We start from the raw sequence: 26,516 nt of genomic DNA, 5'->3' as shown, positions 1-26,516 counted from the left end.
CACCTATTTGAGAAGAAAGAAAGAACCAAAAAGAAATTCGCACGTGTGATGGACCAGGGCCCAAGCAAGACCGGCCCAACAATTTCTTATCCGGACTCGGGTTTAGTTTGGGGTCGTGCATCTTATGGGATCTAAGTGGGCCGACGCACGAAGCCAGCCGAATGGACGGTCGGGATGGATCCGTCGCGTGGGGCTTGGGTCCAGGCAATCCTAGCCGCTCGTTCCCACAGGAGTTCTCAACACGACGTCTCCCGATCCGACGGGCGGAGCCCCATCGCGCACGATCGCGCGCTTTACGAAATCCACTGCGGACCCCACCCGCACCCGGCAACAGATGAACGGCCCCGATGGATGCGGTCCGGTGCGCTCCGGGCGCAGGCGAGCGCAGCCCCCCGCATTCCAGAGCTCCCCAACGGTCTTGCCGAGATAAATTCTTTAATCCAGCTCATGTGGACGCCTGTCGAGCGGAATCACCTCCCCGGAAAAGAGCACAAATCGAGCTCCCATCTCGCTCAGCTTTTCCCCTCCGGCGAGCCTCGCTTCACTGCACTGCCCCGCCCCGGAGCTCCGGCCATAAAACCCTAGCTCCGGGATCTCCCCCAAATGTAGTAGTGGCGTCGGGGAATCCGTCCGCTTCCCCATGGCGCTGGCTCGCGTCGCGGCCGACGTCTCCGCCGCTCCGCCGCCTCCTCCTCCTCCTCGCGTCTGCGGCCGCGGCGACCCCAATCGGAACGCCTCGCTGTCGCTCCTCCGCCTCGCCCGGGCGGCGGCCGTCTCGAGAATCGGTGGCCGCGGCCTCGCGAGCGGGCCGCGCCCCGCGGCGGTCGGGTCCCGCGCGTGGAGGTTGAAGGCCGCCGCGACGGCTCGCGTTTTGGAGAGTCCGCCGGCTCGGAGCGCCGTCGATATCCCCGTCACTTGTTATCAGGTGATTCGGCTTCGTTCGAATACGTTTACGAGCTCACGAAGGTGTTAGTTGGGTCGTTTCCCTGCTTAGATTTTGGGTCAGTGCGCTATTGGAGCTAGTTCTGGGTGCAGTCAACGGAGAAATGAAGCGAAATTAGTTCTTATTACTCGGTTGCTCGTTCATCAGCTGGCGAGAGTTAGCTTGGAAGGATGTTTGGCGACGATCCAATTTGAAATTGATACTTTCTTGGCGTGCTTTGCAAATGCACAGTTCTTGTCCTTCATGACACAAATAGATCATGCATTTACTGTTATCTGGCGTTTCTGCACTTCTCCTTTTCATTCGCTGAACCACTCACAGGAGATTACATTTGCTTGCAGCTTCTTGGCCTCCCCGATCAAGCAGAGAAAGATGAGATCGTGAAGTCAGTCATGCAATTGAAACGTGCTGAAGTAGAGGAGGGATACACTATGGAGGCCGTCAAATCTCGAGAGGTAGCAACTTCAAGGTTCACTATTGTTGCTTCCTGTTCCATCAGTATCTTCTTCAATTAATTAAAGAGAACTTTTATGTTCTATCGATTCTGTTGCAGGATCTTCTTATGGACGTGAGGGATAAACTTCTATTTGAACCAGAATATTCTGGAAATACAAGGGAAAAATCCTACCTAAATCATCTCTTAGAATTCCGTGGGCTTGGTTGCCAGGCGCTCTCTGCCTGCTTCAAGAGGTATATTTTACATAAATTGGAGAAGCTAAGTGTTAGTGGTTGATTAGCTATTCCTTATGCCGACAATTTTATCTTGTCATCATAGAATGTTGCTATTATTAATAATCTGAAAAGAAAAGTTCTTTTGAGTAGGAAAGACAAATGCCCATTGCTTCAGATGGTAGGTGCAATGTTGCCACTTTTATTATCTATGGCAGGTTGGAGAAGAAAAGCTGGTGCTAAATATTGGTCAAGCAGCTCTTCAACATCCAGATGCAAAGCCGAATGTTCATGATCTGCTTCTATCTATGGCACTTGCTGAGGTGAGAAAAACCACCAAGATAAAAGATAGTTTCATCAATTTGTAGCAGCCTTGTTATGCTTCCCTGTCTTATCTTAGGCGCTTTCTTGAAGTGTGCAATTGCGAAGACTAGCTTTGAGAAGAACAAAGTGTCCCAAGGATTTGAAGCCCTGGCTCGTGCTCAGTGTCTTCTCAGAAGTAAGATTTCCCTTGGAAAAATGCCATTACTGTCTCAGGTAAAATCATATGCAGTTAACTAGTGCGTTTTGTGAAATTGCAGGGGAAGAATCTATTTTTTTTGTAGAATAAGTAACAATTTTCTTCCCTGTTGCCCTGGTCATCAGTAAAAAGATCTTTAAAGTGGCAACCTCCATCTGAATAGATGGTTCATTTAGATCAGATATTATTTCTGTCTGGGCAAGATAGACTCCTTTTGAATAGATTTATGCTACGGCGTATCTCGTCTTTGCTTTAATTTGTAATTAGTCATCGTTGTAAATTCTTTGATGAATAATGTAGATTGAAGAATCTTTGGAGGAGCTTGCCCCTGCTTGCACTTTGGAATTGCTGGGCATGCCTTGTTCTCCTGAAAATGCTGAACGGAGACGGGGAGCACTTGCAGCCTTGCGTGAATTGCTGAGGCAGGGCCTTGATGTGGAAACTTCATGCAGGGTCCAAGATTGGCCATGTTTTTTAAACCAAGCACTAAGTAGGCTTATGGCTACAGAAATAATAGATCTCATCCCCTGGGATGATCTAGCCATGACAAGGAAGAACAAGAAATCTCTAGAATCTCAAAATCAGAGGGTGATTGTTGATTTTGATTGTTTCTACGTGGTGCTGATAGCTCATATTGCTCTCGGATTTTCAGCGAAGCAAATGGAGTTGGTAAGAATTGCTGATATACTCCATCGTTCTTCTTCACCCTCCCCATGGCCTTTTTCACAGCTCTTGCTTTTTCTTTCTTTCTATCCTTTTTTTCTTTTTTGGTTGGACTTCATGTCTTCTAATGGTAATCATTAAATTCTTTTGTGCTCATGTTAGAACATGTTACTGATGGATGCAGATCAACAGGGCAAAAGTTATTTGCGAATGCTTGATAGCATCGGAAGGTATCGATCTGAAATTTGAGGAAGCCTTCTGCTTATTCCTTCTTGGTCAGGTACATTTGAAGTGTACTCTTTTTCTGCTATCTTTCCTCTGTACGCTGTGCTATCATATTGAATTGGTCGGGCAGATCTCTCATTTATTGACCGTATCTTCATCAAATAATTTGTGAGTTACCTTGTTTTGCAGGGTAGTGAGGCAGAGGCGGTTCAAAGACTTCACCTGCTGGAAGTAAATTCCAATTCCACTACACAGAAGTCACCTACAAGAAAGGAAATCAAAGATGTTTCTGGCACAGGTCCCTCTTTGGTGAGCATTTGATTTTGCAATGGGCTCATATTTCCCATTTCGTAATTCCTTGATGATGCATGCTTGCTATCGAACTCAAACCTCTCAAACATGTCATGAAATGTATTTTGATATGTGTACAGATGTCTAATCATTTGCTTTACCTCTCTGATACCCATTATATGCCATGGTAGAACCTTGGGAGGCTGAGGCATTAAATATTTTTAACGCGAGTTTATACAGGGTTATATAAGTTTATATAGATTTATGAGTAGGAGTCTATGCCTTCCTACTAGGGTGTGTGCACCTAATAAAATGGGCTTCTGTTTCATTTCTTGCTATCTAAGCTTTCTCAGTATGGATACTTGGTTTTGACCTCTGTCTTCTTACTGTGTACACTGCATTTCATCTGTGGGGAAGGACATCTGACCTGTACTTCCTTAGCTTAAAATTAAAAGGAGGGAAAAGGATCTTGTTTAGATTCTGGATTTCTTTAGTTTGGATTTTTAATTTATTTTCTTCAATATAAATTGCAGCAATGACTTCACTAACGTCTTCTACCATACTGGATCTGCCAGCTGTGAATATCACAGCAGTGTTGTGTCTCGTACTTTTCTTTTTGGGCCAAATGGTGTCTCATACTCTTGATTTGTTTGCTGGTGGTAACAATATGAGCTTTATCCATAGTGTACTAAGCATTTATTTTTTTTCTCTTTAATTATCTGGTTTCAGGCAAGTTATTGTTATGTTGCTCTGCTGACTATAGTGTGATAAGATTTAAATGTCAAACAATGCTATATGGTGGACATTGCATTGTAATATCTGTCCATATTCTGTTGCTTCTCTGCTGTTTTTGTCATTTCGCTTATGCTCTGTTTTGATTTTATATGTTTAACTCCTTGTTAATTTAAGCAGGAACAATGGCTGAAAGATGCAGTTCTTACTGTATTTGCAGATACACAAGATTGTTCCCCATCATTGGTAAGAAATTTTTTTGTCAGCATGACTTGTGTCATAGTGACGTAAGATAAATTCACCCAGAAACATCAAATGATTATAACAGGATGTCCTTGCAGGGTCATTTCTTTAGTGGGGAAAAAAGATCTGCCCAAAAGAAAAGCAAACGAGCAGTAGAAACCATGTCATCGGTGAACCACAGACCACTATCCACTTCTCTAGCAACAAACAGAAGAGAATTTGATGAATCTCTTCCAGCCTCAAGTTCCTCCCGATACCTTGGATTGGCTGTTAAGCAGTTGACTGATATTCAGGGCACAGACATGGTCGGTCAGAACAGCAGTGGAAGCAACATTAGCTCACCCTCTATTCAAATGAAAAGAAGGCTTGGTGGACACCATAGCACCATTTTGGATATGCTGTTCAGTGAGAAGAATATAATTGGACGGATTGTCTTTGTTACAGTTTTGGGTTGCTTTATGTTCATAACCCTTAGGCCACTGAGCAAGAATGTGGTAAGGATGGCCAATGGATCTAGATGGATCTCTACTAGCATATCCGACAGGGATACAGGATCTACTGTCTGTCATGTGGATTCTTTTCCACACAAGGCTGGTTCTGCTCATCGTGAGGGAAATGGCATGACCAGCAGAGTGGACAAATTGTTGACCATGGTGAAGAAGCAGTTTGAAAGCCTCTCTGGTTCTAAAAGCACAAGCAATTCATTTTTGGCTGCGGGTTTGTTCTCATCGACAGCCGCAGTTACCAGGAGGCCGATGCAATTGGAGGATGCTGAATCTCTTGTGAAACAGTGGCAAACAATCAAAGCTGAGGCTCTAGGGCCTGATTATCAAGTTCAGTTCCTTCCTGAAATACTTGATGAGTCCATGCTAGTTCAGGTAAATGTCCTGTTTGTATTTTTGTGTTTTCACAGTGGAGATACTCAATTAATCTTTCGATGTATTGTGAGACACCAAGCTGACTTACCGAGCTGGTTATTGCAAGGAAGTGAGCGAGCATAGTAGCTTTACGATGATTGATTGGTTTATGCACTCTCAGTCAAGAACCCCATGGTTATATTGGTTTTTTAATCGCACACTTAAGCCATAATGTGACCATCTGGGTACTGATTTTTTTACCAATAACCAGAGAGAAATATTTTCTGAATTAACATGGAAGGTTATACAAGTGCCCTTATTTTGCCCTTTGTTTTCTGAGCCATGCTTCGTTGTCATCCCTTTCACTTTTGTTGCTTAGCCCCATATCTACTTGGTTTTTTGTCACTTGTGTACATATGGGGTTACCATATTATTGCTACATTGTCAAAACCATCTGAAGTTTTGTATGTAAAATATAATCTAAACCCTTGATTTTTGGCATGATCATTTTCAAAGATTTTCTTTAGGGGATTGCAATTAGCCCACTATGTGAAGGATATGTTTTCCTTGAGGTCCAAAGACACGGGACTTCTCTTTTTTCCATCTTTTTTCTCTTGATATTTATTTATTTGGTGATAATGTATTTTGGATCAGTGGGAAGCTTTGGTCGACAAGGCTAAAGCCAGGTCTTGTTATTGGAGATTTGTCCTGTTGCAACTCTCTGTCCTTCGAGCTGAGACTCTTTCAGATGGGATGGGCATAGAGATGGCCGAAATTGATGCTCTTCTGGAGGAAGCTGCTGAGCTTGTTGATGAATCTCAGCCAAAGAACCCAAATTACTACAGGTAGGTTTAAGTCGTTATTGCCTATAGGTTAATCGAGTACAATGCAATCATGAACAAATCTCTGGTCATCTCATATGTGCATTGTTCAGTTCTGCTTTAACTTTTAATTGGCTTGTCATATGGGTGACGCTTTTGATTAAGAAAGAGAACCTATCTCTCTTTATCCTCGTGGCGGAGATCCTCTCTCAAAATGCGAAAGTCCTTGCCTTGTCTGCTCTTTTCCCTTAATTGGTCATAACACTTTTTTCGTCTCCTCCCAACTTCTTTAAGACGGTTCCACCTTTCCCTTTTCTGAATTCGATTTGGCAGTACTTATTGTGGGTGTCAACTTCATTTTGTTTCCTCTTTTGCCAATGCCAGCTCTTATAAAATTCGTTACGTCCTAAAGAAGCAAGAGGACGGATCATGGAAGTTCTGTAAAGGCGATGTGCAAGCTCCTTCGTGACATTCGTCTCAGTTTTCAGACACGTGGCTAGAAGTAGTTCATGATGGCTAACGTTCCCTCGCATCACTCGCTGCTCGGACCCACGAACGACTCTGCATTAATCTGGTGCTGACATGTCAACTTTAGCTGTATAGTGTAGATTTGCTAGTCATGAATAATGGCCGGTTGCTTCCTAACCCACCGTTCTTTATTCTATTGGAAGGATGAGAGAGAGAGAGAGAGAGAGAGAGTTGAGTTTGTCTAGGAACTTGTAATCGAGATAAGGAGAGGAATGGATTTCCATTGCTCGTGGCACCGGTTCGGTGCGATGTAACACAAGGGAAGAGCACGAGTTAAATCGTGCTGAGTTCTTTCATCATTGTTCTACTGGCCATAATGTTTCATGACTATATATCCTCAAAAGGCATAATGTATCATCATGTAGCAAAGACTATTATAGCATTCAGAAGAAGCTCAGACTGATCGCAATCAATGCTGTCTAATCGCGGAACTCAATAAACCCCCGAGACGAAAGAACCAGTTAGCAGCAATTTTACCAATACTCGATTTAGAAAGAGTGCGAAGAAACTCTCATCTTATTACGAAATCTCTCGCGCCTCCTAAATTTAAATTGAAAATTTCCTCATCTTGGAAGGATTTCGAATTTTTCTTCCTAAATCTCATTTCCCTTTTATTCATATTTCCCTATAACATACGCGCGCTTTTTCGATGCGTTGTAAAATGGGCTCGAGCCCATAGGCCCAGTCCTTTCCCATCGGAGCCCGGAAAAAAAGCCCATGATTGTCAGGACCTCCGCTGCTTCCTGCGACTTCGCGAGGACGTCCCCCTCGACCGAGCGCTTTTCCTAGAGAGACGCGCAGAGAGAGAGAGAGAGAGAGAGAGAGGAGGCGAGGGACTCGAATCGATGGCTCGACGTGCGGTGACCAAGCTCATCGGCTCGATCGCATCGGAGAAGCCGTCCTCTCTCCTCGCCGCCCTCGCGTCGTCCCGGGCGCGGGGCTACGCCGCCGCGGCCGCGCCGCACCAGCCGGCGGTGTTCGTGGACAAGAGCACCCGCGTCATCTGCCAAGGCATCACCGGCAAGAACGGCACCTTCCACACCGAGCAGGCCATCGAGTATGGCACCAAGATGGTGAGCCTCTCTCGCGCGCGCTCTCTCTCCTTGCCGGCGCGCATGTCATTTCTCCGCTTCTTTTTTTGGCTCTACCGGGCGGCGGCTTCCGTTTCGGCTTCGGAGTCGGACGTTGCGGCGTCGGCGTGACGTGTCGCGGCGCTCCGATCTTTTTCGGTGCCAGTTTTGTTGCGCTAGTCGGTAGGTTTGATCGGCGATTGTCGGTACTTTCGCTGTGTTTCAAGCGGATGATCTGGAACTGTTGAAGACGTAGCTCGTTCGAGCTTTTGCTTTGGAGCATTGGCTTCGCTTCGCGTCCACGTTGCCCGTACATGCCAGTTTTGTTTGAGCACTTCTTTCTTCTTCTTTTTTTTGTCCACCGGTAAATCTGTCCAGTTGCATGAAGATTTTTTAAGCGGTGGCATTGTAGAGTATGATGGAGTCTTTCTTTTTAGTCTTGCTTTGGATGCGAAAATCTGTCGCGAGATGATTCTCCACTTTTGAGCGCTAAGTCAATGTGGACGACAGTTTGAATCGCTTGAATTAGTTATGGGACTTGGGATTGGGAGTGTCTTGCGAGTTGATTATAAGATTTAATGTACTTTATGGGAACAGGTGGGTGGTGTGACTCCCGAGAAGGGCGGAACAGAGCATTTGGGCCTTCCGGTTTTCAATACGGTTGCTGAAGCGAAGGCTGAAACTAAGGCTAATGCTTCGGTCGTATATGTTCCGCCTCCATTTGCTGCTGCTGCCATTATGGAGGCCATGGAAGCTGAGCTCAATCTTGTTGTTTGCATCACGGAAGGGATTCCTCAGCATGATATGGTATTCTAAATTATACCCTTTCACCTGGTATGGGCAAACAACCCATGCTTATTTGTTGATGATTGATAAGGAAGGATTGATGCATTTAAAGGCTAATTGAGTTTGAAAGAACTTAAATTTCAACCACAATTGATTTTTTTTTTTTTTTATATGATACTCAGGGAACATTAATACAACGTTAGGATTTTGACTTCCTTTTACATTTGCAAAAACTAGAAGTCAAGAACTGTTATTCTAAACCCCCTTCTCCCCAGGCGCGCTCTCTCTCTCTCTCTCTCTCTAAGTTTCAAGTATGGATAGTTTAAATGTTGTCGTTGAACATGAGACATCCTGAGATTCATAAAAAAGATCCACATTTTCTGTGATTTAAAGTCAAAACTGATGAACATAATTTCTTCTTTCAAGCCAAAATATGCTTTGGTCATTCTGGACTAGTTTAGTTACTTAGCGATTCTTTTTTGAATAATTGTACAAGTAAATGGTTTTACTTATCAGGGTTTGTATACTAATTATGAATTTGTGACTCCTGATATCCGAAGTTGGACATAACAAATGTATGCTTATGATTCCAGGTTCGAGTCAAGGCTGCTCTGAACAGGCAATCCAAGACACGACTGATTGGACCTAACTGCCCTGGTATTATTAAACCTGGAGAATGTAAAATAGGCATTATGCCTGGGTACATACACAAACCAGGACGTGTGGGTATTGTGTCCCGCTCTGGGACCTTGACTTATGAAGCAGTAAGTCTTCTTTATTTTAGCAGGAATATCATGGCATTCCTAAAATTTCCTTGGTTCAGAATTGATTAGATTTACACTGCTGCACATAAATAGTTATCCAGCAACATATGCAGCAGTATCACTTTTGGACTTCTCATATCCCTTTAATGGTTTAGTGTTTTCTCTCTCAAAATGCACGTTCCTTTTTGAAAAGCCCATTGAAGAAATTAAAGATTTTTTAGGAGAATTGTTTGTCAGTTTGACATTCTTGCCTTCCGATCTCTTTTCTGAAATTCTTTATTGTTCATGTTTTACATGGGAAGTAGTACATGCATAGGTTGTGCCTTGTACTTCGTTTCTGTCAGGGGTGACTCCAAATTTGACCAATGCATTGCTAATTCTTTGGGACAAAGTTGGCCCCTGCAGTTGCTCTAATCAAATACTGACTCTGTTTCTTTTCCTGGGTGGAAACTCTTGTTTTCATTTTCTTTAATCATGCCCTTGGGCCCTCACATCATCTAAATGTTAGTTGAAGAACAGCTTGCGTCTAATCTGTATCTGCCTGGATTATGTCCAATATTTTAGTGGCAGTATCCATCTTATGAGTACTTGCTGAATTTGGAAATTTGTCACTTAGCTCACTTGTCAATTTCTGTTTGTGGGCCTTGTTGGTCATTTGATTTTTGTGGATTCTTGTTTGCTTGAATAGCAGTTATATAGATATGCCTAGTGGGATGACAGAAATTATATTATTTCTCTGTCTTCCTTTTTCCTTGCAGGTTTTTCAAACGACTGCAGTTGGTCTTGGACAATCCACATGTGTGGGAATAGGTGGTGACCCTTTCAATGGGACCAACTTTGTTGACTGCCTCGAGAGATTCGTTGTGGATCCTCAAACAGAAGGTAGATGTCCAAAATGTCAGTTAGTATGCTCATAATTCAATTGGGGTTGTTCATGATTGTTTTTCTCATTATTCAATCTGCCACTCAGCAAAAGCTTGTGAACAGACACGTTCTTATTATTCCTAATCATCTATTTGGTCTAAGATTCTAGGAGAATGGATTGTGACTTACGAGAATTCCTTGTATGAGAAAAAGGGAGCACTAGGATCCAGGAGACTAACACAATTTGGTCCACTTGGCCTGCTGTTCATCTAATCTATTTTGAACTTTGTTTGGCTTAGATCACGATACTCTTTATGTAGTGGCAAGTATATTCTTTTCCACAGAGTGTATGTTCACTTGGTCAATTGAACTGGTATAGATTCCCTAGTGAATCTCTCCTCATAATTTCATCACTGCATCAATTCTCTTAGAATTATTGGTGATCTTCTAATTCCGTTCATACAATTCTCTTGAACATAGATACCTGACACTTGTGCACTTCCAGGGATTATTCTAATAGGTGAAATAGGTGGAACTGCTGAAGAAGATGCTGCTGCATTTATTAAGGTGAGAATTATTTTTCTACCCTTTGATGAATCTTGGCAGTTCATGACAAAATGAAAAAGATAGGCATAACTGGCGCTTTTGTTTGATTATTCAGTCTTCCGCATCCAAAGATAAGATTCCTACATATTTGGAATGCTTTATTTGCTGTTTCATGTACTTTTTAATGAAGATATTTTCATTACTTCTGGAGATTGCTTGGCAACACGTTCTTGCTGTCTGAGCAACTTGAAAGAAACATGGCCCTGTACTTCTAATGCTTGCTTTTGCTTCAGAGATGGTTCATAGTAAATTTTTAGACTACAGGAGAACAACTAACTGACAGCTGAAAGCTCTCTTGTTTCACTAGCGGTACGGATTGTTCATGCATGCAGGCAACTTTACAAAGAAGTTTAGTAATGTTTACGTCTTGTCAATCGGTACCCTGAGGGCACTAATCACTTCTTCTGAGTGCTGTTATAAAGAGAGAATCTGTATCTTCAAGTCATTAAAATTGAATAAAGTGTAATGTTTTGACATGTCCCCAAGAGGATTCAAAATGTTGACTTTTTGTTTCGCATTCATAAAGCACATCGGTGATTGCTTAACAAGTGCCAAGGATACCTGTTTTCCTTATATTATTATTCAAAACTCTTACATAGTTTAGTGTGGCGGCTCAGAGGGACTTTTGTACGACTGCTGAGCTGTGCATTTGTCATTGTCTGAGTTCTTCTGCTTTAACCTCACCTGCTCATTGTGAAAATGTTCATTTGTCTGCAAGTTTGTGATGTTTTGTGTGTTTGGGAAGAGTTATACTTGCAAAAACTAGTCATGCTCCGCTGCCCCATATAATTCTTCTCCTATACTGTCACTGAACTGTCTTTGGTGATCAATCAAACAGGAAAGCAAGACAGAGAAACCCGTCGTTGCTTTTATTGCTGGTCTAACTGCTCCCCCTGGTCGTCGTATGGGTCATGCTGGAGGTGAGCATTTCCTCCAATTTACTACTCTCGACACATTGTCACTCTATCCAGCAGTTGAGAAATACCCTAGGACGTTCTTGTTTCTCATAGAATTGAGGTCCCATATCTCGCTTCTTGCAGCTATTGTGTCAGGTGGCAAAGGCACAGCTCAGGGCAAAACCGAGGCACTTCGAGAAGCCGGTGTTACAGTAGTACAGTCCCCAGCAAAGATTGGTGCTGCTATGCTTGATGTGTTCAAGCAAAGAGGGCTTTGTCAGTAGTTAGAATTGAGTAACATGAACCAAGTTAACATCAATATGAATTTTTTTTTTTTGTCTTGGGAATTTTTGAAAATTTTGTTCCTTTTTCGTGTCCGATCTTAATACAAAGTTGTTTAGAAAGCTTGGGTTCTATATGCTGCAGATGATTTCCATGTTCTTATTTTTGGCTGGTCATTGCTGAGGTGACATTCCGCGTTAGCAGAAACGTGTGACAAGGTTCTTCGTTTGATGAACAGACCACATTGAGGTGATTTTCGAAAGTCTTTAGACTAAACTGAACTTTAAAAACTCAAGGATCACATTTAACATCAAAGAAAAATTCAACAACCTCCCGTGTGACTACCCCGGAAAAAAACTATACATGCAAGAACCTTGCTACTTATTTTTTTGTGACATCGTGACGGCCTCATAATCGTTCATTTTCACATAGGTGATAATTTCTGGAGACTCGGTAATTAATAACAATCAGTGAACATGTCATGATCTTATATAACCACGAGACGAGAAGAGAGAATCTCGTGGAAAGTGAACTTTGCACTCAGTAGTTTCGGTAGCCACGCATTAATGCCAAACATCAAATTTAGTAATGACATGAACCTGCAATTATCCAACAGTCACTCCCAAAAGCATACGGCGCAGACCACAGTAACAAATGGTGATACATTCTTCATTAATGCATAGTCGACCACAGATTATTGCGATTGCAGTACTTACAAATTCAATCAATTTGGATGACACAGAGATTACAAATATTAGGAAATACAAGAATAGAATAGCGGTACGATAGCCTGCCCATTTCAGGCTGTTGACCGATCGACCCTCTCGTGGAGTTGGCACAATGATCTATATCCTATACCTCACCGGGGTTTTCCTTCGTTCTTCCCCTCAATGTACATTTCAGGGCGGTAACATATGAATGTGGCGTAACGTTGGCAACTTGTTCCATTAAATCGAAATCCAAATAAATAAATGACGTATATGTGCGAGCTTTTACGGCTAATCAAGAGCTGCTTTGTTCCTACGGCCAGACATCGCTAGTGGGAGGCCCTCCAAAAGTGGTCCGGTGATGGACGCAGCTGAGAGTACTTGCAAGTCTGATTTCAAGTTCCAGTTGGAAGTTGACCAAATGGATGAGGACCTACGGCCATCCTGATCCTGGAGGCTAGATAAGCTTGAGGCCTTCCGTACTCCAACAGGTTCATCGACCATTACAGAATCCCCAATACCAAGAGGGATAGCATTCGACAAGCTTGACTCCACATCACCAGTCAGCGATGTTCGACTGGCTGATTTTGGTCTCAATGCCAAACCCTTTCCTGTTATTGTGGAGAAACTGCTACGTCTTCCACCACTGTTTTCTTCTTTCAACAACTTTTCTGGAGTCCCGACCCCTAAATCCGGTTCCGCCTTTTGACGCCTCCGGACAGACTTTTCACTAGATTTCTCTCCCTCGTCATCCCCAGAATCTGTAAGAGGTCCATAGTCTGCAACTCCATCTTGGGAAAAACCTAAACTTCGAGTCTTGTAAGATGACTCAGGAAAAGTTGAGGCTTTAGGAGGCAATCCATTGTCAAAGATGTAAGGGGTTCCTGTTCTATAAACAGTCATTTCCATGCCTTCTACACTTCTTTTATTCCGTAAATCAAGGCCGTAGTAATTTTGCAAGGTGTTCATTGCCGGAGAGACCTTTAGAGGTGGTTTCAATCTTAGAGACTCTAAGGAGTCCAAGATATTAGAGGTGGTTCGATGTGAGTGACTATTTTTGCACCCATTCTCTCTGCAAACAATTTGAGCCTTATTAGTCACATACAGTATAATGTGCAGAGATGATTGTACAGAATATTATCCCCTAACAAGAGTGAAAAATGAGGCACCACAAAAAATGATGCTTCTTCTTTCATCACTTAGGAGCAGTACTTATTAATGAGCACCAGGCATATGAAGATATTCATACTTCTTTCCACATACAGAAATGTAAAATTCAGACAAAAAGCCAGAAAAGCTTTATCATCTTTTGTCTCCCTTATCAATACATTTAGGTAGAAGCCCTGATCCAACCAAAAAAGAAAGGTAGAAGCCTTGACAATCTCAGTTGATAAACATCCCATAACAATGACTACTATTTAAGTAAAAGACTTGGCAATCTCACTTTATGAAAACCAAGACAAGATTCTCCCTCCACAACTCTGCTCTTTACGTATAGCCACAATGAGTAGACAAGTACAAGGAGTCGATGAACAGTTATTAGTGAGCAGCATCAACTTTCACCAGGAAAGTGGTTCTTACATAGAAATAATTTCAACGGCAATGGAAAGAATAATTCTGTAGGAATGAAAGCAGAAGAATATTGGGAAACAATAGTTTTAATCAAACTTAATGGATCCAACTCCTTGTTCCTTGGAAATTTTATCTACCAGGAATTGCTCTCCAAGTCCTTGAAAAAACAGGACAGGTAGTTTCTTCCTTTCCGTTTAATTGTTTTCTGGTCAATTAGGTTTCACAGAAGCACAATAATTTTAACTTTGCCATCACCAAGGCCCACTCATCCGGTGATCATCTTGCCCAAGTTAGCATTTCAGCTGCTCTTTAAACACTCAAATGTGCATAAATTTGAAATCGTCTGGTGGTAAAAGGGAATGACAGCAATTATAAAACTCCAAGGAAATCTAGGGGATTAGATATCCTTAAGTACATAACGAGAAACATTAGCTCTGCATCTTTCGGGACCATGTGCATATTTCTGAAAAAAGGTCAGCCATCTCCCATGGAGAAGGCCCAGAGGGATGTCTCCTTGAGGCTATGATGTCTTGATTCTGTTAGAACTCCTTAAATAGTTAGGGAACAACAAATCCCAGCATGTTTTCTAGAGTACATTGCAGTCTCTCGTTAGATTAGTCAGTAGTGCAGTAGCCACATTTGAATGACTTTGTTGAAAGTGCCCTTAAAGCAATTTGGTACGTACCTACCAAAGGAATATTTACTACTTACAATGCAATGGTTGTCCTAGGGCACATGTACTAATTGTATAAAAAAAATCGTCATTTGTTACGTATGCTTAACAAGCACTCAAATAAGGTACTCATTAACATGACCACATAATTTTTGTTAAAAGAAAAGGCGTGTCAGGTATCGAACTACTCTGGTTATCCTTGTTCTTTTTAAGGTTTTAACCACTAAATAATGATGGGCAGAGAATATACCACAATGCTATGATAAACAAGATAGGGACCTTTCAAAAAAGCAATCAAGCATAGGTATTTTGCAGTCTTTTGCTTCAGAAATACAAGAGTCTTGTCTTCGTAAAATGTCCTTAATATAACAAAGCATCATTGCACAATACCTTGAAGAACCAGAGTCATCAGACGGGATGGCGGAAGGTGGATGTCTTCCTGGTAACGGTATCCGCAACGTCTTCATAGCAAACATTTGAAGATCAGTGGCTAACCCATTCATCCTTTTTATATCTGCGACCTATGCAGCAAAATAAAAGCCATTAGAAGAGCAAGATAACCTTGAGTGAATCACATAAGTGACACACATTCCTTTAGCTATATCACAAATCTGAGATGGGAACACTTATTCTGGTGACCTAATCCCATAAGAAGGAATGCAAAAGGTAGCTACTTGACCATAAGGATGTAGTCTCTGGAGAGGTGCAATATGCTCGATAGTAGCAAATGTAGAACAATGTTCTAGGGTAAATCTAACCATTACACAGGAAAAAACCTCACTGGCATGCCAGATTAGTTTCTGATCCTTGAAGTACAACGAGACTATCACAGGCATATCATTTCATATGACTGATGCGGAAAGAGCATTTCCCGTCACATGCAAAACCCCATGAGAAGATTACAGGATAGCCTATCGGCATCAGAAACTGCAGAGACTCGATAACCACAAATGCCTTATTTACTTCCATCTCCACGACACATTTCACTCTTATAAGCCGGCCTAAAAATGACTTCAACTCCTTTTAAAAAAAATTAAGGATTTGATCCAGAAAAAACACATCCAAAGTTTTGCGCAAATTCTACACAACCTAAGCCGAGCCATTATCCATGGACAGACACCAGCAACCCACAAGCCTCATGCAGGTCCAAAATTAGCTCTTCTAGCATTCCAACATTGCCAGTCAAAGTCAGTCCGGACAGCAACCTCCACTCATCCGGGAGCGAAATACAAAAGCACGCGATCCTACTCCTACCAACCAACTCCGGAAAGGCGCTCGTCTCAAGCCGTTCCCTTCGGAACCCAAGCCATAACACTCCAATCGAGCCATCCCCCCCGCAGGAACAACCTCAATCCTCACCACACGAAGATCTAGAGCACACGAAAAACGAACCGCGCGAGCCGCCAAACGGGAGAAAGCCGACGAACCTCGACGCCGTACTTGATGGCGACCCCGGCGAGGGTGTCCATCTTCGTCACCTCGTGCTCCAGGTAGTTGCGGCCGTTGGTAGCTCCGGCTCCGCCGCCGCCGGGGACGCCGTTGGAAGGAGACATCTCCTCCTCCGCCGATCCGACGGCCGGATCGAGCCGATCTCCCCTCCGGATCAACGGAAAAGGGGGAAGCAGCCGCGGGCCGACCGGGGAAAGCGCGAGAAGCTTCGGACGGGAAGCGCGAGAGCGAAGAGAGAATGCGGAAGCGAGGCCCCCTCTTCTTTCTCTCTCTTCTTTCTCTCTCTTCTGCAATGGATTTTGTCGAACAGGTAGAGAGCAGCACCGACAGAAGGAAGGCGAAACGAATGAAATGATTGAACGCGTAGAGATAGAGAGAGAGAGAGAGAGAGGCGATGTGGGGGAGTTCGATCGAGCTTCTTCTGAAATTTTAACTGCGGAATCGCATATTCTTCGGCAGGAAATATTTATGGATTCTCTGTCACGATAATAGTTAAAAAAATAAATAAAAATAGAATAAATAATGTCACAGTTCATAAACTTCGACTCGTATATATCGTGAGCCGCAAACTTTTTGTTCATTAAATATACGCCAAAAATTTCAAAAATTATATTAAATAAATTAAAATTTTATAGAGCATAATGTATATCTAAACAAAAATTAAAAACCGATTTGTGTCATTTTTTCAAAATGGAAACCGTCCAGAAAATTTATTTTAATTTTTTTATTTAACTTTTGTGCTTGTTCGTGCTCACGTTAGGTGATGATTAGCTGAGACGCGTCCCAGGTACGAGCGATGCTTGTCCGTTGCTCCTCTCTCTCTCCTTTGACCCTAATATTTATTTGGGGATTCGTGGTGTGAGATAGGCATATAATATATATATCCAGTTAATAAATTTTTCGTTCATTTAATACAAGGTTACAGTTTCCAAAGTCTTTTATATATATATATATATATATATTCTCCAATTCCTGAGTCAACCCTCGCAATTTAATTAATTGGGAATACTAATTCGAGGATCAAGAGCAGATTTGGAGAAAAGTGCGTGTATTTATGAGTTGTTAGATCCGTTAAATGACGTGAAAATTTAACTCTATATAATTTTTTCCTGATAAGAAAAATTCAACAACTTAAATTAGTCAATAAAAGTTACGAATTTCAAAGTTTGTCCGTCAATCACGCGGGCACAATCTGGTGAAAACGAGCAACGGATTTCAAATGAAGTGTCAAAAAGCACGAGGAAAAATATCACGGTCAAATTCGGGAGACTGCCATCTCCGGGCGGCCAGGAGAGAAGGGTCACCTGTTTTTCGTTTCGACATTGGACACCCGAAATCGGTGGTCGTAAGCTCTCTCTGATTTGACGAGAACAGGGTTTTGGCAGCAAAACGCACAGATCAAACCCGCAAAAGCGCATCAAGTCACGGAAGGACGTGCGTCTTGTCAAAGAAAGTTAGGGGCGAGACTGAGCCTACGTTGTGTGCATCGGACCTTAGTCAGCATCTAATTTCTCACTCTCTTAAAAGGCGATGACAAAACGGATCTTTCATAGTCTTGTCATATATTTGAGTTTTGACTATCAACTTCTCCCTTCGGAGATACCGGTAAATGGACCTATCAAAGCTGGGGAACGCGAATCGACCGCTCGATAGAGCCATGGGTCGTTTGTCTCTTTGCTTTCCAAGAGTTTCAAAAGGGGAGGTCGGTACCCGAGACGTCCGTCATCCTCCGCTTTTTGGAATTCTTTCGCTACGCGTCCTCATCGGCTTTAATGCTATGGCATTATTACATGTCGAGTCTCGATCAGATCTGAAGGGGGAGAGCATGTTCACAGCGTCCTATATTAGCACACCCGGACTAGTAAAACCTCGTGATGCATTAGGGGACCTAAGTTGGAATTTAATAAAATTGTGACGGCAACAAGGGCAAAATAAAATTTTCCTTTAAATGACCCCCTCAACATGCCGAAAATGCTGAAAAGCCCAAGGTAGCCCCAACCTGTCTTGAACTTTCAGCCTTAAAAATGCTAGCTTGGCTATTAAGCCTCTTCAAAAAAAAATTCCCAAACACTTCTATTTTTACCTAAAGATCTTTAACCCCCAAAACTCCTTGGAAAACTCCTTGGAAAGCAGTTTCCAAACGCACTCTTGACCTTGTTTGGTTTCAACTTTTACAAGACTCTTGACCTTGTTTGGTTTCAACTTTTACAAGCAGATTTTGGGAAAATATAAAATGCTTCGCAAGTATTTTTTAGACTCTCTTGCTCAAATACTAATTTTGCAAATGCCAAAACCTACTTTGAGCTTTCAACATCTTGAAAATACAAGTCCGATGTTCATCTTCTTCCCTATTCATTCACGACTATTCATCTTCCACCACTTGGGGGTCACACATCCCTAGTGACCATCGCTTGGGGCGATGCACCTCACAACCTAAGCGATGCCACGTAAACACGTAACCTTAGGCTGCCAAATTTGGCCGTCCGGCAATTGTCTGGCAGTTGGCTAGTAGCCGGCCTCCGTCGAATTTAATTTTCAGACTTGAAAAAAAAATAACAAAAGCCTTTTTATAAATGTGAATTTGGAATTTTACCAAACGACATTTATGCCAAAACTATTTTTCAATGCTATTTGAAGTTATAATTTGTCAAAAGATATAGTATTTCGGAAAACCCCTTTACCCAAAAGATATTACCATTTTCCCAAAACCATTTCCCCAAAGACGAACCAAATAGGCTTAACATCTACTGTTACCCAAGGTCGTATCACCCAAAAAACAGTACCTGTGGCGGAGCCCAACATGGAAAACAGTTCTAGAAATATGTCAGAAATGCATGAATGTTCGGCACCAGGAAACGCAGAACCACGGACAAGATGATGTACTGCTCATAGATCCATTGAGAGAATGAACATATAGCGCTAACTCAACATCTTCCCCCACGGATATTCTAGCATTTGGATAGAGGATAAGACCATGTGAATGCCTTTCTCAGGAACTCTTTCGATTATTGCGCCAGGAGAAAGCAAAAAGAGAGTTCCAACAGGAGCAAATCCTTTTCAAGACAGTAATTAGCTTGAATAAAAAGGACACGTTAAACATACATATGCTAGGGTATACATTTTCCCAGATGAGAAACATCATACTACTAGAAACAAATGACACTCGAACAAAAGTATAGTATATCAACAGGATAACAAAAAATTATCTCCCAACATTCTGATGAAGATAGTGGTTCGCCTATGAATGTATTCGATACACCTCTCACCTGGAGGGGCTTTTAAATTACGGAATAGTGACAGGTTCAAAGCTAAATTCCCCCTGCCAAAGAAGCTTCCCTGCAAAAGAGAGTGTTGAAACAGAGGTCATACCTATTGTCGCAACTCCATAAAAACCAAGGGTGCCCCCCAACATAAAGTTTGATTACCCATTTACTCTCTCTCTCTCTCTCTCTCTCTGATCATAAGATACTTACCCTACAGAAGGCTTCCAACAATAAAACAGAAACATCTGCCTAACTCACTGTATGTTTAATTAAACATCAACATCTCCAACAAAGGAGAACAGAAAGACAAAGCCACTTGCAACATTAATTGTCCAAGGATATTTCTACAAGTCACTCTAATTCAGATTCAAAGTAAAATCCTTGTGCGGGCTAGCGTTTAGAGAGAGAGAAGTTCCACAGATAACTTTCTTTTCATCTCTGTCTATTTAATCTATTCACCAATCGTCTAAAGATATGCAACGTTAGTTCAAATAATTATTCGACATATCTGAGGTCTGCCAACTTGGTTGTCAACTGGCAGAAAGCTATGGGATGCCAATTTCAGTCATCGTATGCCATTATTGGCGTCATATATAGACAAACTTCCTCATTTTGTTACAGTAGGTTTCAGAAGAATATGAACTACTACGAAGAAAAAGCCAAAAAATCTACAAGTTATGCAAGAGTGGATATCGAACGAATGAAGAAATTGCAGGCTGACACTTGCACTCTTAAAGTGTCCCTGACCCTAAATGACTCCTTCAACAAAAGTACTCCAAAGTGTTGATATGCCGTCATCACATTCTTTGTTGTAAAATTTAAGACTAAACTATATGCTAACAAAAGAAGAAACAGTGGACATCGGCATAAAACTATGTGAGGATGAACCAATGCAGAACGTCAACAAGATAAGACTATCAGCATAAGCACAATAAATAAAATACCTACAATCAGAGTATCCCCTGAAAATGAAAGCTAGTGGAAAGAAGACTAGCATACTCAATTGATTTCCCTCCCAGCAAGGGGGAGCACATAGTTGCGAGATAATTATCATGCGAGGTATAAAAGGCCTGAGCTCAGACAACTTAACAGGACAGCTGTAGGAACCATAGCAAGATAAGCACAGAAAGGAAAAAGATTCTGGTGCTAAAGGAACCTCACCGAGCCTAACTCCTTTGAATTTCTATCTCAATTACTGAGAAGAAGATGCTGGGAGAAGATTTACCTTAATGCTACGGTCAATAAACTAATTTGAAAAAAGTAAGAAATAGTCAGTATTCCACTGGATGCAAAGCACTAGCACAAACTAACACAAGAGGCAAATAAAACTTACAATAATTCATTCTAATGATCTAAACATGTTCGCCAGCTTAATGATTTACTCTGGTACTGGGAACAAAACCGGTAAAAACACACATCAACTGTCTAAAGGTTGAAAGCAAAGAGACAGTGACAGAACTCTGTAGCTCACTAAACTGGATCCGTGGATACATGAGGAAAGCATAATATTGCTTGCAAAATGGAGAATTGTTCGCGAATATTTTGCTCTAGATGTAAACTAAACACGTAAAGTATCAATTCCCTCTCTTACACTTGTCTACAACAAGGCATTGAAGTCACTCATCCCACCATTTTACGTTGTGGAAAAGCTAAACATACATGACAAAGGGACATATGTCCCCATTTATATACATATGCACAATTAAACATGTTTATATAGATAATAGACTCTGCTGGTGTGATAGCATCTTGTGCTACCAGCAATCTAACTTAATCAGTAAATCTACAGAGTGAAAAGGCCCACCGACTCTGTTGTTGACACATGAGACCTCTATTTCTCCAGTGCCATATAGAGTCTCTTGGAGGAAAAAAATGCAAGAACTGGCACATCTTTTCCAGAAAACATGAGGAAAGTGCCCAGAGATGACAATTCAAAAGTTGCCTATCATTTTCCCCCACAACTTCTCTCAATACTACAGTTCTGCCACTTCCAATCTTTCCTATAGTTATGTTTGAGGTAAGCTTTTTTAATAAACTCTCTCCCTCGACAATTTGGGCAAAAACACAAGGATTTAGTGAATTACTACTTCTAGAACATCACACTCCATCATACTATAAAATGCCATTGACCTACCAAACTGCTAGCTCCCAATGTTGTTCTTTTTCCATCTTTTAGCTCTCCACTTTAAACAGTCCTTAAATCCACTCTGTGGTAAGGATGCTAGCTCAATAAGTCTTAAAAGGCAAGAGGCATTTGCAAACTGGAGCGCCACATGGATCAGAGGCAGCAATTGAAATAAAGAAGGAGCTCATTCTTTTCTCGAAAGATTATTAGACAGTTCAGTGGAGCCTTCATCTAGTCACGCGGATGATAATTGTGCCCGTATGGGATGTTATCACCTACACCTCTACTTCATCTGTCAGCGACAAGAATTTTCGCTGCATTTCAGAGTTCTTTCCACATAATCTTTCATCCACCATAAACGAAAAAACTAAGTCATTCTCCATTAAACATTCTTCCTTCCCAGCCTCTCTTTTTCTCCTGAGTGAGAAGTTACAACTATAATATCAAGTCTCCACACATACAAAATGATTAATCAGCTACAAGAATGTCCATTGATTAACTAATAATGCCATCATAGGAGTCATCCAAGCCTAATTGAGTATTCTGAATCCTTTCATTTTGAAAACTAGACTATTTTGTATCCCTATTCTAGATGAAGAAACAACTACCATATCCTGCGCTTATACTCATTGCTGTCCTGCTGACCGGAACAACCGCATAAGCCAAATAAAAAACAGTTTATCCAGTTTCCTCCTAAACTTAATTTAAGTAGCATTAACGATCATAGAAAACAAAACACTGGCGCTTCAAAATCAGTTTGATTAAAAGGAATATTTTTAATAAAAGGGAAAATGCTAATTATCTCGGCTTAAAGTGGGGCATGAGCCATGAACTGATTACTTACATTCACTACAAAGTGAAAGCAAAAACTTTGAATTCAGGAAGATTATTGCATGCATTGCTCTTTTCAAAATTGATGTGAGCTTGTCACCGAAAAACTTCCACAGCAATCAGCCAAACTACTGTCTCCAATTAAAAGTTCACAGTAAAACATATAATAGTAGTCATCCCCAGATCATATGACAAGAAGATAACAGAAGCTGCAGGTTATGATGAAACTCTAGTCAATTTGCATGAAATTTAAGCATAATATAAGGTTTCACTTAACGAAGATGCAGATTAAACCAGCAAGAACATCACCTTCTATTATGCAAATCCCTGGCTATTACAGCTACCAATATCTACTTATCTCTTATCTAAGGTTTAGAGGAGGCAAAACAATACATTGAACTACCCCGAGTTTGTATTGTCAAAAATTAAAATAATAATAATAATAATACTACAAGTATAGACTACAAAAGCAGGAATAAGACAAACCAGAAAATGCGAAAACACAACTCACTCGTTCTTTGATGACCAGCACCCACAGGTTCTCAATCAAGATCTTCCTGTCTGGTTTCCGATTCAAAGTTCCGATTTGCGCCACCCCCAGTATTTGAATTCCCATCGTTGTTTCCATTATTGTTACCACTCCCACTGCCACTATCACTTGTCTCTGCAGGAGAACCAAATGTCCTGTTGAACGGCCATGGAAGTGGCAACGAAATCCTGAATCGCCGCTCCATTGTCTGTGGCGTCTGAGAACTGTCTCCAGACGCAGGAGCACCGGACAAGTCACTAGACACATCGGTTTGGGTCCGACCACCAAGAACTTGCTGGGCCTGGGGACCCCTATTCCTTTGCTCATAATCAGGATCATCAGTGGGTAATTCATGTCTACAAACAGGGCAAGAATTGTGCAATTCCAACCAGGGCAAAATGCAATCAGAATGGTATATATGCTTACAAGGCATTTGCTTTGCCTCCTCACCAAGCTCAAACGTGTCCTTACAGACCGCACACTGCGAATTGTCTGAGGCGAGCGATTCCTCGTCGATCTTGACAACCGGAAGCCCATTAATTGCGGTCTTCGACGCAGGGGGCGTGCCGTAGCGATTGGGATCGTTCTCCGCGAGTTGCTGGATTAGTTGCTCGAGATTGGAGCCAATAAAGTAGTCGCCTAGGTTGATGTTCCCGGGGAAGCGGAAGGAGCCGCCGCTGTCGCCGCCGGTATTGTTGTCAATGACGAACTGAATGTTGGCGCCGCCGGCTCTTAGGGTTTGGAAGTAGTTGTTGAGGAAGAGGAGGGGGTTGAACGCGTCCGGATTGTTGCTGTTGCCGCCGCCGTCGCCGAAGGCGGAGGCGCCCCCGAAGAGCGCCGAGAAATCGTCCATCCCCCCGCCCCTCCGCCCGCGGCGCCGCCGGCGGTGGAGGAGGACGTGAAGACCCAGGGAGTCCGGCGCCGGAGCTGAAACTCATGCCGCCGCCCGACCCCGACCCCGACCCGGCGGAGCCGCCGCTGCCGAAGTTCTCGAAGGGGAAGAAGGGGGGGAGCATGGGGCTGACGTCGGGGCTCTCGGACTCCTCTAAGAATTCGCCGTTGCAGTCGGGGCAGACGAGATCGGCGGTCGGGGAGCGGTTGATCGAGACCGTACTTCTGCACTGGTGACAATAATAGAGCTGCGGGCCGCCGCCGAAGCCGGCGCCGGCGCCGGTCCTGCCGCCAGAGGATGCCATGAGGAGAGAGAAAGGAGGGGAATTGTAGAGAGAGAAAGGGCGCCTGCTTCGGACGGGGAGGGATAAATATCGGAACGGATGACGACGCGCCGGTGAGAAGAGGGGACGAGGACGGGAGGGGAGGAGGTGTGTAATTGGCCTTGGTTGGTGCCGACTAGAATGTTCCAATTTTTGGAAGGAACGAATTTTTTTGATTTAATTAATTAATTAGGAACTACACTAATTTAAAAAAAAAGGGATTTTTTTTTTCTATTTGTGGAGAATTTACTTAATAAAGAATGGACTTGTTCCAACGAAAAGAAGTTGGATTTAATTGATTAGGTTTAGCTTTTCTTTTTCAAATCATCCATTTGAAAACACCGGTAGTTTATACCTAGATAAATAATTTAAAAATGAACCGGGGTGGTGAGTTCTCTTGTTTACCTAGCACCTAGGGGTTTACGCTTTAGCTACCTGGCTAAGGCGGTTTTTCCAAAGACAAAAATAAAATAAAATAAAATATAATATAATAAAAGAAAGAATTTTTCTACGGATAAAACACTATTCATAAATTGGTTTGATTACGACTTTAGAGAAGGATGCTAGTATCAATGCACAGACTCACTCGCCTAGAGTGTTTTAAAGAGAGAAGTTCTATGTTTAAATGCTCTATATTGTTCAATTGTTTAAATGGATACAAATGAGGGAAAGAACCATTTTATTTATACGAGTCACTCTTATTAAAATTTTGACTACTTTTCGATTTAACAGTAAAACTACCAACTACCGATATTTATGATAATAATTCTTCAGAATTCGATACGTTTATGTATTGCTCGTCCAACAGAAGATTCTAGAGAATTTCAAAACTCTAGCTTGATCTTCTAGAATCATACATGGCCCTTCATTTAGAGGAAGCTTGAGATCGTGACATTAGCACGATGTTAAAATCTCGTCATTTATGATTCTTTCTAAACGAACATGGAGAGAATAACTTCTCCTTCTTTTTCCCAAAATTCATGTATTCCTTTTATTTTCATTTGGCATTGAACAAACTTAATTTTATGTTATCACTTAGTATAAATTAAGAGTAAGCATTAGTCTAGGGTCAATCTTGAACCGGCCTAATTTGGTTGATCCTAGTCTAGTTCTTAAGAAGATTGGGCCGATCTTTAGTTTTATAACCTCTAACCTATATCATGCAGGTTAATTCTTGATCTAGGACTTTAGGGTTGATCTAATTATGGTATATTATGTATACTCTAAACCTCAACGTCTCTGCCTCTATTCTTTTTTATACGATTTTGCCCTATAAATTAGAAAGTAGAAACTTAACCCTAATTTGACCAAAAAAACAAAAGAAACTATCTTTGCTCACCTCGGCCTTGCTCACCTCTAGCCTCTCCTTACTTGTCTCATGAGCACAACTCGGTACAATCTCTCACGTCTCATGAACGCAGCTCAACAATTGCAAATAGAGATTTCTGTTGTTATTTTATCTTAAATTTATATTTGATATGTATAGTTTGGTTGCTTATGAATATGGAACTTATAAGAGTACATTTATCCTTTTAAGGAGTACAAAAAATAAAACAAAAATATAATTAATTGGTCTTAGGTTGACGCTGAAATTAGGCTAGACCCATAGGGCCAGTCTAGTTATTGCTCCCGAGGTCAATAGGGTCAATTCTTGGTCCCAAAAATTGAGGACCAATACTATACGATTAGCCTTATATTAGGTATTGGACCAACCCAACTTAGACCATATTTAGCCCTAATATAAACTTTTCTTTTTTGGGCTAGAAATCTAGTATATACGTCTTGTTACTTAATTCACTTATTAAAGGATCCTGTCAAGTGGAAACAAATCAAACTTACATGTTTAATTTGATTTGTAACATATGCATACATATGTATGTAAAATGAGGGTGTAAGTTGAAAAAATCTCCAAACATAACCAAAGCCAAACCGTGGGTATCAGTATTATACTCCTATATGATTTTCATTTGTTTAGGAATAATTCGGGTTCAAGGCGTAGTCTAGCTTTGATGACGAATGCGTACTATATAGAAAAGTATAACATAAATTTAATGTGAATACAGCATCACCGAGCGGGGATAGCTCAGTTGGGAGAGCGTCAGACTGAAGATCTGAAGGTCGCGTGTTCGATCCACGCTCACCGCACTTTTCCTTTTTCATATTTTCTTTTCCCAAAATCTCTGGATTTTACACTTTATTTTTTGGTTGTTCTCTCAAATTTTCATATCTGCATAAGTTGTTCTTTGGGAAAGAATTCTAAATTCCGCTTAATACTGCACTTTCCCTGTTTTCAGATTTTCTTTTCCCAAAATCTCTCGATTTTATTTAATTTTTTGGTTGTTCTATCAAAATTTCGTATATTGATATTATTATCCGTAAAAAAATCCTGAATT

The 26,516-nt window shown here is 41.7% G+C and overlaps 4 protein-coding genes and 1 non-coding gene across 5 annotated transcripts; 3 read left to right on the top strand and 2 right to left on the bottom strand.

Moving 5' to 3' along the window:
* Positions 1-437: 437 nt before the first annotated feature.
* LOC104456427 (plastid division protein CDP1, chloroplastic) lies at positions 438-6,822 on the top strand. The gene is given in 13 exon segments (XM_010071213.3): positions 438-925; positions 1,285-1,398; positions 1,497-1,566; positions 1,569-1,633; positions 1,831-1,935; positions 2,027-2,149; positions 2,433-2,801; positions 2,980-3,075; positions 3,210-3,329; positions 4,221-4,289; positions 4,385-5,164; positions 5,798-5,988; positions 6,349-6,822. Coding segments are annotated over 13 exon segments (2,472 nt in total). The 5' UTR covers positions 438-640; the 3' UTR covers positions 6,434-6,822.
* A 449-nt stretch (positions 6,823-7,271) lies between these two features.
* On the top strand, positions 7,272-11,896 carry LOC104456426 (succinate--CoA ligase [ADP-forming] subunit alpha, mitochondrial). The gene is made up of 7 exons (XM_010071212.3): positions 7,272-7,565; positions 8,160-8,369; positions 8,942-9,112; positions 9,871-9,994; positions 10,482-10,543; positions 11,421-11,502; positions 11,623-11,896. Exons 1-7 carry the CDS (start codon positions 7,338-7,340, stop codon positions 11,760-11,762), a joined length of 1,017 nt encoding a protein of 338 aa, XP_010069514.2. The 5' UTR covers positions 7,272-7,337; the 3' UTR covers positions 11,763-11,896.
* A 511-nt stretch (positions 11,897-12,407) lies between these two features.
* LOC104456425 lies at positions 12,408-16,601 on the bottom strand. Its single transcript, XM_010071211.3, has 3 exons — positions 16,140-16,601; positions 15,103-15,233; positions 12,408-13,539 (listed from the first exon to the last, which is right to left on the bottom strand). Exons 1-3 carry the CDS (start codon positions 16,263-16,265, stop codon positions 12,759-12,761), a joined length of 1,038 nt encoding a protein of 345 aa, XP_010069513.2. The 5' UTR covers positions 16,266-16,601; the 3' UTR covers positions 12,408-12,758.
* A 2,535-nt stretch (positions 16,602-19,136) lies between these two features.
* LOC104456424 (E3 ubiquitin-protein ligase RING1-like) lies at positions 19,137-24,237 on the bottom strand. Its single transcript, XM_039299568.1, has 3 exons — positions 23,816-24,237; positions 22,892-23,772; positions 19,137-19,497 (listed from the first exon to the last, which is right to left on the bottom strand). Exons 1-2 carry the CDS (start codon positions 24,103-24,105, stop codon positions 22,923-22,925), a joined length of 1,140 nt encoding a protein of 379 aa, XP_039155502.1. The 5' UTR covers positions 24,106-24,237; the 3' UTR covers positions 19,137-19,497; positions 22,892-22,922.
* A 1,958-nt stretch (positions 24,238-26,195) lies between these two features.
* On the top strand, positions 26,196-26,268 carry TRNAF-GAA. The gene has a single exon. It is a non-coding gene; the product is annotated as a tRNA-Phe (tRNA).
* The last annotated feature ends 248 nt before the right edge of the window (positions 26,269-26,516 follow it).

This window comes from Eucalyptus grandis, chromosome 8 (genome assembly GCF_016545825.1).
Source record: "Eucalyptus grandis isolate ANBG69807.140 chromosome 8, ASM1654582v1, whole genome shotgun sequence".
NCBI lineage: Eukaryota > Viridiplantae > Streptophyta > Magnoliopsida > Myrtales > Myrtaceae > Eucalyptus > Eucalyptus grandis.
Note: the sequence above shows the minus strand (reverse complement) of the source record. Positions and strands in the feature narration are given on the sequence as shown.

Excerpts from the sequence above, each read along its gene's own strand:
- LOC104456424 (XM_039299568.1), bottom strand. The coding sequence starts at position 24,105 with ATGGCATCCTCTGGCGGCAGGACCGGCGCCGGCGCCGGCTTCGGCGGC. Across the intron at positions 23,773-23,815 it reads TCCGGCGCCGGACTCCCTGG|GGGCGGGGGGATGGACGATT; the intron begins GTCTTCACGTCC and ends CCGCGGGCGGAG.
- LOC104456426 (XM_010071212.3), top strand. The coding sequence starts at position 7,338 with ATGGCTCGACGTGCGGTGACCAAGCTCATCGGCTCGATCGCATCGGAG. Across the intron at positions 7,566-8,159 it reads TCGAGTATGGCACCAAGATG|GTGGGTGGTGTGACTCCCGA; the intron begins GTGAGCCTCTCT and ends TTATGGGAACAG. Across the intron at positions 10,544-11,420 it reads ATGCTGCTGCATTTATTAAG|GAAAGCAAGACAGAGAAACC; the intron begins GTGAGAATTATT and ends TCAATCAAACAG.
- LOC104456425 (XM_010071211.3), bottom strand. The coding sequence starts at position 16,265 with ATGTCTCCTTCCAACGGCGTCCCCGGCGGCGGCGGAGCCGGAGCTACC. Across the intron at positions 15,234-16,139 it reads CCATCAAGTACGGCGTCGAG|GTCGCAGATATAAAAAGGAT; the intron begins GTTCGTCGGCTT and ends TTTGCTGCATAG. Across the intron at positions 13,540-15,102 it reads GATGACTCTGGTTCTTCAAG|AGAGAATGGGTGCAAAAATA; the intron begins GTATTGTGCAAT and ends AATTGTTTGCAG.